Consider the following 13653-nt stretch of genomic DNA (forward strand, 5'->3'; position numbering starts at 1 on the left):
CTTTTCTGCATTTTTTTTATAATGTAATTGGATACTGAAGGAGGGGTGGGAAGGGAATGGCCACAAGGTGAATGAACAACGGAAGAACCTATGGAAACTAAAAGACCATGAAGTCTTCCTACTTCTCCTTTCAAGCTGCAAGCCCACAAACATAGTTTTGTCTGCAGTTTGAGGGGGTGTGGCATCTAAGCAATGTAATCAGCCAACACTTGACCAAGTGGGCTTAGACAAGGCACTTTATCCACAGGAGGCGAATAATGAAGAGCTGCAGTTATAGTACAGCAGTACTTTCACTCACTTTCAGTGCAACTAAAGGTACAGAAGGTACAAAAGCTGAAGGTGATCATTAACCACACCTAGGAAAGCTTTGACATCTAAGTGATTTTTGTACCTTTGAATCTTACTAAGCTCCTGTTGCTAGGATGCTGTTGAACATCCCATTCTTTGTGCTGTGCACAAAACAGAAAGAATTTATCAGGAAAAGAATGTTCTCAAATCCAAATCTTTCTGCTTATTTCCACATTATCTTTAGAAACCACTGGGTTTTATAACATAGATAACAAGAAATCTGAAGGGAGTGCTACATTCAAGTAACACTCCAGCAGAGAGAAGCTGTTATTTCTCCTGGAGTATACTAACACACAACCTTGATAAGCAATTTAAAACAGGCAAACAAAGACACCACCAGAAATCTGTCTTTTGATTTCACTCTTATGTTACATTCTGCAAAATTTTAAAATATAGGGAAATAAATAGCATAAAAATTAAGGCTAAACCGCTTGTTTGCAGTATTGCAAAGAATAAAATGAAGGAGGTGAGGAAAGGGCATCAAAGTTCCTCCTTTAAAGAAGACCTAAAACCTCTAGTTGATATTTTATTTACTGAAATACAGAACCGCTCATGGTAGCATTTCTGCTGGCATCATCCAAAAAGTTTCTGATTAATGCCTCTTCAGCACTTGAGAATTATGAAGGAATTTGAATTTTAATGTATGATTTGGTGTTTTAACACAAAACACATCATCACAAAAGAAATAATACCCCTTTTCTTGACTCTTAAGTTCATACCATCAAACACAGAAACTCCCTCATTTGCTTACCTCATTGGAATCAATCCCATTATTGACAGACCACGTGGTTTGGAAATATTCAAGCATCCTTTGCTTTAGCTGCTGTGGCAGGTGATGGACCCGTATAAAGTCCTTCAAATCCTTGGTTCTTGTGTGATAAAGGGACCATCTGGAGTACATCCTCTGAATTATGGCAGTCACATTGCCAAACACCAAGGCATGCATCAGAGCTAGAGAACACAGAAATTATGTACAAAGTGGAGTGATCTGTTGATCATTAAAACGTAAAAAGAAAATCAACAGGATCTTCACAGAAAGCAAATTTCCTGATTGAGAGATATAATAAAGCTTTTGAATATAAGATTCCATGAGTAATATACACTAGGATTAATATGATTATTCATTTCTCTTTTTTGAGACAGTAGCAGTCACAGTCATGGAACAGGGTAGAAAAATATCTGATTCTATCTGTCAAGGTACCAAGCAAAAATCAAATAAAGTTCATTGTCTAAGAAAAAAGGAAAACATAATAATAAACTCATAGAATCACAGAATCATAGAATCATACAACGCTCAGGGTTGGAAGGAACCTTAAAGATCATCTAGTTCCAATCCCTATGCCGTGGGCAGGGACACCTTTCACTAGACCAGGTTGCCCAAAGCCCCATCCAATTTGGCCGTCAACACCTCAGGCATGGGGCATTCACAGCTTCTCTAGGCAGCCTTTTCCCATGACTCACCACTCTTATAGTAAAGAATGTCTTCCTAATATCTAACTTAAACCTACTCCCTTTCAGTTTAAAACCATTCCCACTTGCCCTACCAATACACGCCTTCGCAAAAAGTCTCTCTCCATCTTTCTTGTAGTATCCCTTTAGATACTGGAAGGAACACATGTAGGCAGGTATCCTCAGGAAATGATGAGAAATAATCAGCATGAAAATTAACTCAAATAGTCAGTTAGAAACTACAAAGAATGTAATAGATTTCAGAGCACTCATAGAAAAAAAAACAGTTACTAATGGGGACTATGTGTAGTGGAATGAAGTTGTATATAACATTTAGAGATGTATCACATTCTGGGGAATAAGATATTAAAGAAAAAAAGTCAAAAAAACCCCTATTGTAAGGAAGAAGTTTGGGTTAAAAGAAACATTCAAACAGACAACCTGATTTTTTATGTTGTTTGAGAGGGTCAAATATAGTAAGAAATCGTTTATCAGAAAGTTCTGACATCCTAGACTTTGTCTGCAATTAGATACTGGCTTGGGAATAAAAAGACCAGAAACAAAATTGAAGAAATGCTTACAGGCACAGGTCATCTGGGTTTGTCTATGATGAAATGTGCTTGCTGATTATGAGTTGGAAAAATCACTGCTAGGTTGTCTATCATGTGATATTGAACTGATGTATAGAATATAGATGTGTACAAATTTTTTATTAAAAAACTACTAAAGAGCTTGATTATTTCTCTAAAGGAACATCTATTTTTATAGTGCTTGAAAGAAAGCAGACAGACTCCTTGAAGTGGCAAAGGAATTGGTTTCTAAACAAGACGAACAAGCTGTTGACCTTGTATGCCAATTTACAGAATTCCAATGTGAGTAGGAAGGGACTAGGGGAAACAGGTGGAGGAAAGGATGCACTTTTAAATGTTAGAAACAGAGAAAATTCTTTAGTTCGAAGTGTTAGAAAATTTTTACAGTCTGGATAAAGCACAAAGGAGCTAGTAACAACATCTATGTCTTTATTGTGGAGAGAGTGCAGAAAAACAGATAAAGAACTGCAGTGTAGAAAGGGCAGAAACAGATCAGGTATGAGTGTTAGAAAGGAAAGTAAGCATAACTGGAAATTTATTTCTAAGAGTAATCATCTAGATCAACTAGGTGTTGTTCATGTTGGTACAGTGAATTTCTGTGTCATTAATGTCAGAAGCTTGAGGAACAAAATGTGAGGGCCTGGTGTAATGCTAGGTACAGGATATTACAGTAGAAATATGGCAGCTGTGGCTGAACGATTAATCCAAACACATCTAAATAGGTTAAGGAAATAGTGTAGCCTCTTTAAGGATGCAATGATCAGTTTAAAAAGTGGGGGAGCAATAAAGCATTAGGTGGTGTATGGATGCATTTGTAAGAATCACATGTGATGTAAGTCTACCAGAAGGCTCTAAGGTTAGGACCTGGACAGTGTAGACATCTCTGTGATGTTATTATAGGGACAAATATAATCTAAAATTTTATTATTAAGGTAGAATGTGTCATTGCCTATATACATTCGAGGGTAACTGCTACTTATGATGACAAGCTATTCTTGGCTGTGACAGGCATTAGATTTCTTTATCAAATAATCACAGACTCACCCTACCTTCTGTAAGAAATATATTACTCCATTCTGTAAAATTCTAGGAACTATATTTCATAAAATAAAGTGGCCTTTATTTTAATGGATATTCTAAATTACATTTTTGTTGCTTAGGGAGGACTGAAGCTACTATAGTGGGCCTTCAATCTCTTAAATACAAAGCTGCACATTATTTGCTGAAATAACATGGAGAATATAGAACAGAACATGGTATGATTGTCTGCTGGAGGACAGATCTGATTAGTATTTTACAGATACTGGGTATCCTAGGAATTCTAGATAAATTTTAATAAGTAAATTTTCTTTCCAACTTTAAGAAGAAATACCATGTATAACAGGATGTTTTATCTTCAAAATGTTACTTGTTATAAATTTAAATTTCAAATTCATGCAAAATAGAAATTAATACCAGGAGGCCAGTAAAAATCAAAAAGGCATACTATAAGTTATTTCTTTGTTAACACTTTTTTTTCTTTCCTCGCCTTTCTTTAAGTTTGTAGTAAATTCACTTCATTCTTTCAATTTGCAGTGAAAAACACTAAAGAAGTACAGAAAGACTACTGATTAACTAACTCACCCTACCCATGATGAAATTTCATAACTAATGGCTTTATCAAAAACTCTAAAAAACTTACATAAATTTTTCTCAAAATATCACTTTCCACTAGGGAATTTTAAAATAAATATCAGCCAAAACAATAGCCTAAAACATGTTTTAAGAAATGAAGAGGTGTAATGTCCTTAAGTACAGATTAGTACCTCATTCCTAACAGTTTTCTGAGGCACGCTTACCAATCTGCACTGTATGATGCTAACTCCAAGTTTCTTTGCCCTAGTGATTTTCCTCAACAGTATCTAAAATACAGCTCCTCAAGAAAATACCTGGAGATCAACCTGCTCTGCTCTTTGACCTGGAATATATCTTGTTCACTGGACCCTCGCAGATATAAAACCATTCTTTTACCTGCTTGCCTGTGAGCAACTTTGTCTTTCAGTCATCAGTTCCCTCTTACTACATTCAGTCAACTAGTTCTTCACAATTTATTCAGAGCACAAGCATATTATCTCTATTACTTAATAATACAAGAAATGAAAATAAAACTGCTATAATTGGACTAAATAAATGCATAAGATACTTTAAGTTCGACTCTATTAAGTTTATGAAAGCTCTGTCATGTCAAAGAGTATTAAATGTTCATCATTGCCTTACACAGGGTATCTCTTGATTTCTTGACAGAAATGAAAACTCCTTCCTTCATTCCAACTGATTTTATGTAGTGAAAGCCCCAAAGCAGAGAGACCACAGAGTATTTCAAAACTATAATTTTATAATTTTATGCTACCAGCAAGAGCAATTCATGAGCTGCTTATGGTTTTGTGACATTGTAAAAATCAAAATTATATCATTCTTGGATGATTCATTATATTATTGCCACTCATTTTCGTGACTTAGGGAAATGACAATAATTAATTGATCAGTTTTTATACCACTTTATGCTGCAAATATATAGTTTACAGGTCATTCATCTTGTTCGCTTGCTTTCAAGTGTCAAATTGCCAATTTATTTTTGACCGTGAAATTTTATTCTGCAAAGCTGACAACGAGCTGACAACCTGGGCTTTACTGACTAGCCCCAGAGAAATACCTACTAGTATTTCTAGAATAACTAGGCAAGCAGAAAAAAAGGGGAGGCAGGAGGCAGTACTTTAGTGGTAATTTGATTTTACCCTTCATGCCCTCTGTGACATCTTTGAGCTGTATGATATACACATTACAAAACAGCACCGCTGATTTTTGGGGGAAACAGAGAGCTGCAGGTACTTTCTCTAGTGGTCTTGGCTTACAAAGGTCTGCAGGTGCTACCAGTTCACTGATTGTACCCAGGTGTCTCAGCAGAAAGAAAGGAACCATGAATGAGCATATGACTTTCCTCAACAGTACAATTAGATAATTAACATAAATAAAAATACCACTAAGAGCTTCAGTTTGAGAAAAACATTGCACTCTGATTCTAATCTGAACCAGATGATTACCAATGACAATTGAACTGCTTTTTTGTTTATGGTAGAGTCACCTAATGCTCACCAAACAGTCTTCCTGGCTCTGTCCTGTCTCCCTAGCCTTCTCTCTGTTCTGGTTGTTCAGCTGTGGATACACACCAGCTCACAGACACATTGCCCTGTGAGCTGCCCACCTTCCCTCATCACCATTCTCAGGACTGCAGTGGGGACCAAACTGGAGCTCACATGCACATAATACCCAGCTGACCAGAAAAGTGCCTGCCATGTGACCAAAATCCCCAACACGTGCCTGGGCCATTCTCACTGTCAATAATGTGAGTTTGCATTTTACTGTGTGACACCGTCTTTTGTCACCACAACTGAACAAAAAGATATAAATATATCTTCCTAAGAGAGTTTATGTAGTGTAAACCAAAGTTATTTCCTTGCTTTGCTCTTTTAAATTAAACTTGTTAAACTTTCTGCTGTGTTTTTTTATAAAAGAAATTTGGCAAAATCGCAGCTGTTTTACTTGTTTCTACCCCCAAAAAACATTTTACATGGCATTTAGCATTTGTACCTACCCCCAATCAGCATTGTGCAAATGGAGAAGATCTTTTCAGCATCGGTATTGGCTGAAACATTTCCAAACCCAACACTGGTGAGGCTGCTCAGAGTGAAATATAGGGCAGCTATATAGGCACTTCTGATTGATGGGCCTCCTAGTGTATTATTCTCATAGTAAGGAGACTCAATACGCTTTCCAAGCTCATGAAGCCAACCTGCAAAACAAAGCAAAAAAAGAACTACTAAGGAATACTGACACCATGAAAACTACACATGCCATAAAACAAAATAGTTCTAAAAAAAATTATTTAAAGGACACTACATTCTTTTCATAATTCCTAGAATAAAAAGAACATTAAACTGTAGGAATTTATACAGCACAATAATATTGTGTCTCTGGAATATTTATTTTTATGCATGATTATTTATGATAAGAACTGTATATCTGTATGGAAATGAAGTGGTTTTGAATTGCATATTACAGGTCTAATTAGATAATTTATAAAATCCATTAAGTAACTGAAAAGAAAAAAAATCATCACCTAATAACATTGCAGCTAGAATGCAACATAATTTGATTCTTTCCATTAATTAATGCTTGGAAAGCTTTTTGACATACTAAGGCTAAGTCATTATAATAGTAATAGTAATTACATATTCAGAGCTTTTTCCTTGTTTCTTTTTACAGTAGAGAAGATTCAAAGATCTAAACATAACTTACAAACCAGAATTAATTTTCAAAAGATGCTTCAGTAAGTGTTTTCTAGATTGTTCATTAAATCTTTCCTTTCATTTTGCTAAATGAGTCTATGTGTGCTAAAGAAAGTAGAATTAGCTACTGCTTCATAGATATTTGAAAAAAACAACAACAAAACAATCCCAAAGCTACAAAGCAGGGAAAAATATGCAGTTGGAAAACACATGACCTGAATGAATTGCATAAACACGATGCTTCACAAAAATCAAGTTGGGGGAAAAAAAGGATAAAAATTGATTTGTTTTAGCAGTTTTGCCTGTTAAGCAGCTTGCTTGGGAGATTGGGAATCTTTCCTGGGTACTCAGGGAGAACTTCCAAAAAAAATAATCCTGACAGATAGAGTTTTATTTTTAGAAAAATTGTTTGGTGGTCCCTCTGTTGGAAGGTGAGACCTGAATCACCTCCTGAAGCTTATTCTCTCTCCCCTTCAGTCAGCATCCATTTGGATGAATCCAAATATGACTGGAAGAAATCCCATTGCCCAGAATATCTGCAAAAGTAAGGGATAGATTTAAAGTATCTGTCCCAGCTTTCAATTAAGTTTGGGAAAAAGTCTGTAAGAATTTACTATTTACAGCAGACTTATTGAACCAAGGCTGCTACTATGCTCAGCTCCATAATCTCTGGCATGTTGTCCTACAGAGAAAGCTCAGCCAGAAGGGCTGGGTTATGGCAGGGTAGGGGCTGGCCATGACCCTGCTGACCCACTCTATGCAGGACAGTGAATTTAACCAAAAGCATAAATGAAAGCGATTTGCATTGTTGTATCAAGGCAGCACTGAGTAGGTTGTTTTACCTCGACAACAGACACAAAAATGAAAATAAGAAATCTCCTTGATTTTGTCTTGATAGGAAGTATTAATCATGTGGGGCTATTTTATATTTGTGGCTCCCAATTATTTAAAATGAAAGTAAAGAAAAACTGGGAAAAAGAAAAAAAAAAGCCTAACTTAACCAATAGAAAGCCCAGCTGTACCTCTGTACACTACTATTTTTCTGAGACTACACTGCATTTTCCCAACAGTAACATGGCCCTTTGTACAGCAGATTTAATTCCTATGTTTCTGGGTTGGGGAATGTAATCCTGAACATTAAAGAATATAGAATAAAAACCTAAGCAAATCTCTTGCAGAGAGTAGACAGTTAAAGAAAATTGATCTTCAGTGCAAAACTGAAACAAACAGGTTATTTTAAATAACTGTAACTGATATGAGAATACTAAAATAATGCCTTTTAGGAGAAAATCTCCTTCCTGAGAGTGTTCTAAAAGCCAGTGATTCCTGACCTGTGTATTTCCATTTTTTTGGCTTTTCATACATTTTCAGTACTATCCAGGAAAGGTGCATGACTCTACTCTTTAACTGATAGATATATGTAAACTGGTTTCTCCTTTACAGTTCACTTTATGTTCAAGGTTATCACCCAACCCTTCTGAAACATCACTGTTCCTAAAGGATTCATTACTGCTAGTAAAGGTAAAGTACAAAAATAAATTACACCTATCAAACAGTAGAAGTCCCTACATTATTTCTACAATATTTCTACTACCAAAACACCAAATACAATACTGTCATTTTACAGTTGCTAATAAGCACTTCTGGCCAAGACACTGCTATTTGAAATGAGTTCTGTATTCTGTGCCTAGTTCTGTGGTATAACTGAGGGTCAGACAAATGATCTTCTCAGTAGGATGAATGGCTTATCACTGAGCTACAACAGCAGCAGATAGAAATTATTAGCAATTCTTAACAATTGCGAAAATAATGCCCACGATATAAAGAAAAGCTGTTAGATAAATTTCTTTGGAGATTTAGACTTGGAAGAGAAAGCATTTATCTGAAAGTGAAAAGCCAATACATATATTCCTCTGACTTGTAGATAAGAACATGTTTATAGCTTCTCACTTCTACTTTGGTTGTTAGAGAATATCCTAATCAGGACTTTTTGAAGAAATAATATAGAATGATATTTCAGTCATAGTATATAAAATGCTGCAAGATCTTCCAGATCATCTTCTTGTTAGCACTGCATTTTTTTTTTTTTTTCATTTCAGGGTAGAGCCAAGATGCTGTTGATCATAAATACTTCCATTAGCCAATGGAAATAGTCACAAGGTACCATCATTGACTAATTCCTTTTCCTTTTTGGTTCCTGTAGGTAATAGCTCTCAGCAAATTTTCTGGCAAACCTGAGCAATTAATTTCTGCCCTCAGGGAAGAAGAGGAAAATAAATATACCTTGTAGTCAGAGGGAGCTTCCTAGAATTTAGCATTATGAATCTTGACTGGTTCGGAATTAGCATTATCTAGGTATAGCTCTCTTACTTTGAAGACATTTTAAAGCACCAATCAGCATAATTAAGAGGAAGACCTTTCAAAGAGAAAAAGAGCACTTAAGTAATCAAGTCCTATCAAAAAGTCAATAGGAATTGGATATTTAGCTCCATTAGGCTACTTTGAAAATTACTGTAAGACTCTATATTGAGTCTCATTTATCTATATCGGGGAAGTGTTCAAGTATCAGTAGAAGCATAAAAAGCATTTAAACATCCATAGATTACAAACTTTTTAACTAGATATAAAACACATTATTTCATTTACTAGCCACTCAGAAGCTCAGTCTTCTGGTATGGTGCTAACTCTGTATTGAGTAGGTACCTCACTCCCTATAATTCGTAGCTTCATTCTATTCTACTACTTAGATTTTCCTTACATGCCAGACACTTAACATACCAAAATACTGTCTGGCACTTCAAAAACTTGGAAAAGAGTTGCATTTTCTAATGCATTAATTACCCACAGCACTTATTCTATAAGTAAGACAAACATTTTCTTTCCCAGTTAAAAAACAGACCATAAATCTCTGGTTTATTCAGCACTACGGCATCTGGAAGCGTAAAGAGGTAGGGATGAGGAGAACATCTTAGAGCATCCCTGAATGCCTGCAAGCAGGAATGGTCCCCAACAGACCAGTAGTGATGATGTTAAAAGAGAAAAGGATGGGACAAAGGCCAAGCTTCTCTCAGCTATGAATCCACATCAAATTTAGGGACTTCAAGTATTCCTAGGGGAAATGTAAACATAGGAAAGCCTATCTACTCTCATGTAATTGTTTTTTTTTGGTGTTTAAACAGTATCTGAACCTCACATAAGGCCAAATCATACTTGTCCCATTCATGCTAGTGAGGAGAGAGAGTAATCGATACTATGGTGATAGTAGGGACAGAGAATATGTAGTGAGTAAACTAAAGGACACTGCTGAGTGTGGGTTACCTTTAAGGACTATGTTTGAGGCTGAGTTTTGTTTTTCTGGCTCAACTGAAAAACTCTATAGCTCTACATGAAAGTACAAATATGGCAATGGCATTATTAGATGCCATGTCTTCTTTATGAGTCTCCAAAGCCTAGAACTGTACATTAGAAAATAGCAGGCAACACAAAATCATCTAAAAACAAAGAAAACCTAGAAATAGTGAAGAAAAAAAAAGACAAAAAGTAAAAGTAAGTCACCAAAGACTAAAAAATAGTAGAAAAACATACTGAACAAAGCACCTGCAGCCTTCTGGTATAAATAGATTATAACTTTTAACACAGAAGTCTCTATCTTATGACTAGTACTGTGTGTTGCAGTGAAGAGTTTAGGGTCATTAAGGAGAAGACAGAAAAACCACAAACTATACAAGAGAAAAAACAATACAAGATAAAAAAGATCCTTCATCACTCAAATGCATTTTTAAATTAGCTCCTCATTTCAGATCTAGAGCCAGGCAGCAAGGAGCTATATGTTTGCATGGCAAACCATACCATCCTTTCATTACATAGCTGCACCCTCTGATCTGCAAATGAATATTTCATATTTCCATTTTAAATGGGGGAAAAATGTTGCAAGTTTTCCACTGATCTCAATGAAACCAAGATTTTGAGCTTGTATCTGTCTCTACTATGTTTCTTTGAAATATTAACCTTCACAAAATAAAGCCTAAGGCAAAACAGTTGCTAAGGTAGAACAAACAGGTAAATTTCCTTCCTTTTAGGTAAAGGCACTTGTGATAACAGTTTCTGTGATTTTAGATGTCCAAATCACTTCCATCAACTGTCCTTGTGGCTGCTTCAGAATGTGTCATAGTTAAAGTGCATTTGAGGAGGGGAGGCCAGAGCTAATACTGTATCTGAGATAAGATTTTTTACAACAGCATAATGAATATATTCTACCGTATTAAACTGTAACTATCATTCATTTGACATTAAAACATTAGCTTTGCTTTTAAGATCGCTCCAAAGAATTTTGCACAGTTACTCTCCAGTTGTTGCTGACTGATTCTATGCATTCGGAATCTAAAGGCATACAAGAAGATTAAATCATTTTACTTCTTCTAGTGTGCATGACTGCATTATTGAATAATCATTGCCTCTCTTCTCATGATAATTACTCATTTAAGGCATTCAAGTTCTTCTCAAGGTACTCAAAGTTTTTTTTTATCTCTGTCTAGCCAAAATGTTTTTGACATGTGCAATTTTTTCCTGTTAAAAGCTCTGCAGTTTTTCCAGACTATTAATAGGCTAAACAGCACCATTCCTACTACTTCACCCTGTGGAACATCACTGTTACTCTTTCATTGTCACAAAATCTGATCATTTGTTTACAGGTTTGATTCACGGTGGAGTTTTGCCTGTCATGACAGGAGAAGTTCCCAGGTACCAGAGCAGATGGTTTTACGATTAAAGAATCCCAGAGGTGACAGGAGCAATCATAACTTCAACCACTGCTTCTGGAGGACTGTAAATGTGTAAGACCTTATTGTACCAGGTCAATAAATAAAACATGCATTAGGCTTTTCTTTCACACAGATTAGAAAGAAACGGGTACCAAAAAAAAAAAAAAAAAAAGCCACAATCCTGAAAGTGTGGCAGTTACAGGTTCTAAGACTGTAAAAACACAGCTACATGACATGTACCCTAATGGCAGATTTGAACAGTAGTAAAATACAGGACATGAATTTATGCTCTTTTGAAATTTAAGATAATAAATTAAATGTTATATATATAAGAGGAAACCTGAGATACACCTGTATGACATGCCAACAAGCACAGGCCACAAAGGAACAGCTCTAGCCTATCTGGCCCAGAGGTTTATATTTGAACAAGATAATTTTAGATGGCATTCAAAGTAAGTAAAAGTTAAGTGGCATTTAAACTAGAATGGCTTCAGTATTAGTACAATGGACATAATCATAATGGATTCATGACAATGAGGAAAAACTGGCATTAATCTAGTCTCCTTGGTCTTTATTCTGCTAACACACCTTCCCGCAAACAGTAGACACATAAAATGAGAAAGAAAAGGTATACTATAAAGACATTAAGATTTTTCTCAATCACTGTAACTGCTTAAAAATGTTAAAGTGAGTCATAAAATAATTTATTCTAAAAAATTTGTTTTCTTATTTTAGCTTTGTAAAATGTGGTCCTTAACAGATTTTATTCTTTATTATGATGGATTTAATGACTTTTTTTTTTCTTAAATTAGAAAGACATATAACATGGGTATGAATGAGACTTGGTAGTGTGAGATAACTTGAGGAACATCTATTGCAGTCAAATCCACATGGTCAAATTTTGTGGAGGGAAATTTTTGACATGACATAGAAAATAAATAGATTTAACTTGGACTATACGAAACACAGTTTTATCTCAACTGTCTCAACTGACTGAAGTCCTTGCTGTAGAGGTGCTCTCAAGGCTACCCTGTGTGACCTGGGGCCAGAGCCCAGGCATAACTGTGCTGACTGGGAACTGCCATGCATACAGCAAGTATGGGGATTAGTGTTTCAGATCAATGCATAGCATTTCATAGCATCACCTTTCTCTTCCCTTTGTGACACACTACCTGTATATTTTTAAATCTAACTTTTGTCTGTTTTAATACTTCCCCCCATTTTTCTATGTTGGGGTCATAATCCTTGGTACTTTCATGGTGCATTCACTGCACCAACTAATCCAGGTAGTGAAAGGTTAACTGTGTTAAACTTGTACCAGCAGATTCTACTTAACCTCTGGACTGAGGTACATGGATACTATCATGATAGAAACTACACAAAACTTTCTACAGATATAGATAAAAGTTTATACACTTTGGCTTGATGAATACCCACATTATAGACAATAAAAAACCCAAACAAACAAAACAATCCCTCTAATTTGTAATCGAACAGGAAAAGAATAACCCCTTTTCTATCACGTACTCTATGCTTTTTTCTATTCAGTAAGTAAAATCTTTAAAGCAGAGAGAACAAATTTTATAAGAAGATTTCATGCTTCTGATCTGAGATGCTCGTCTTTAAAGCCTAATCCATAATGAAAAATAGAGCCTTCATTCATGTAAGTGGTATATAGACGTATAAATATCCACGTGAAAACATTAACAGCATATTTTTGGGGAGCTTTCAAACAATGCAAATGACAAGAAATGTAATAGTTTAAAATTAAAAGAAAAATAGTTGATAATTTCAAAACCATGCCCTTCTCAGAATTAAACCCTGATGAGACATCTTCTCTCCAAAATTATAGATGAAGGCTCACGAGTGGAAATTTTTAGGAACATTGTCATACTAGATGTTATGTGGACACAAGAATGGATAGATTCAATAAAAATGCAATTTGATTTCCACTGCAGAGAGACTGGATACAATTCTTATTACAACTCTTCCCAAATTAACAAATGAAGTAAGAGATGGGCATGAGCCAAAATCCAAGGCACAAACACGCTTCTAATAATGCTGACAATTCATACCTTTGCATCTACTTTTTATTTTTATTATGGACCAAATTAAAAAAAAAACAGGATTTGAACATAGATGAAATTGTAGTCCTCTGCCAGACTTTGGGAATCCTACCAC

General features: G+C 35.4%; 1 protein-coding gene across 2 annotated transcripts in view; it reads right to left on the minus strand.

The window, feature by feature from the left end:
• Nucleotides 1-13653, minus strand: part of KCNH8 (potassium voltage-gated channel subfamily H member 8) — a 176080-nt gene that overhangs the window by 40790 nt on the left and 121637 nt on the right. For both annotated transcript variants that reach the window (XM_064673240.1, XM_064673231.1), the window contains exons 8-9: nucleotides 6019-6216; nucleotides 1100-1299 (exon numbers count right to left, since the gene is read on the minus strand). In XM_064673240.1, coding sequence (XP_064529310.1) covers nucleotides 1100-1299; nucleotides 6019-6216 — 398 coding nt within the window. The remainder of the gene's footprint in view (nucleotides 1-1099; nucleotides 1300-6018; nucleotides 6217-13653) is intronic.

The sequence above is a fragment of the Pseudopipra pipra genome, chromosome 1 (genome assembly GCF_036250125.1).
Source record: "Pseudopipra pipra isolate bDixPip1 chromosome 1, bDixPip1.hap1, whole genome shotgun sequence".
Lineage (NCBI taxonomy): Eukaryota > Metazoa > Chordata > Aves > Passeriformes > Pipridae > Pseudopipra > Pseudopipra pipra.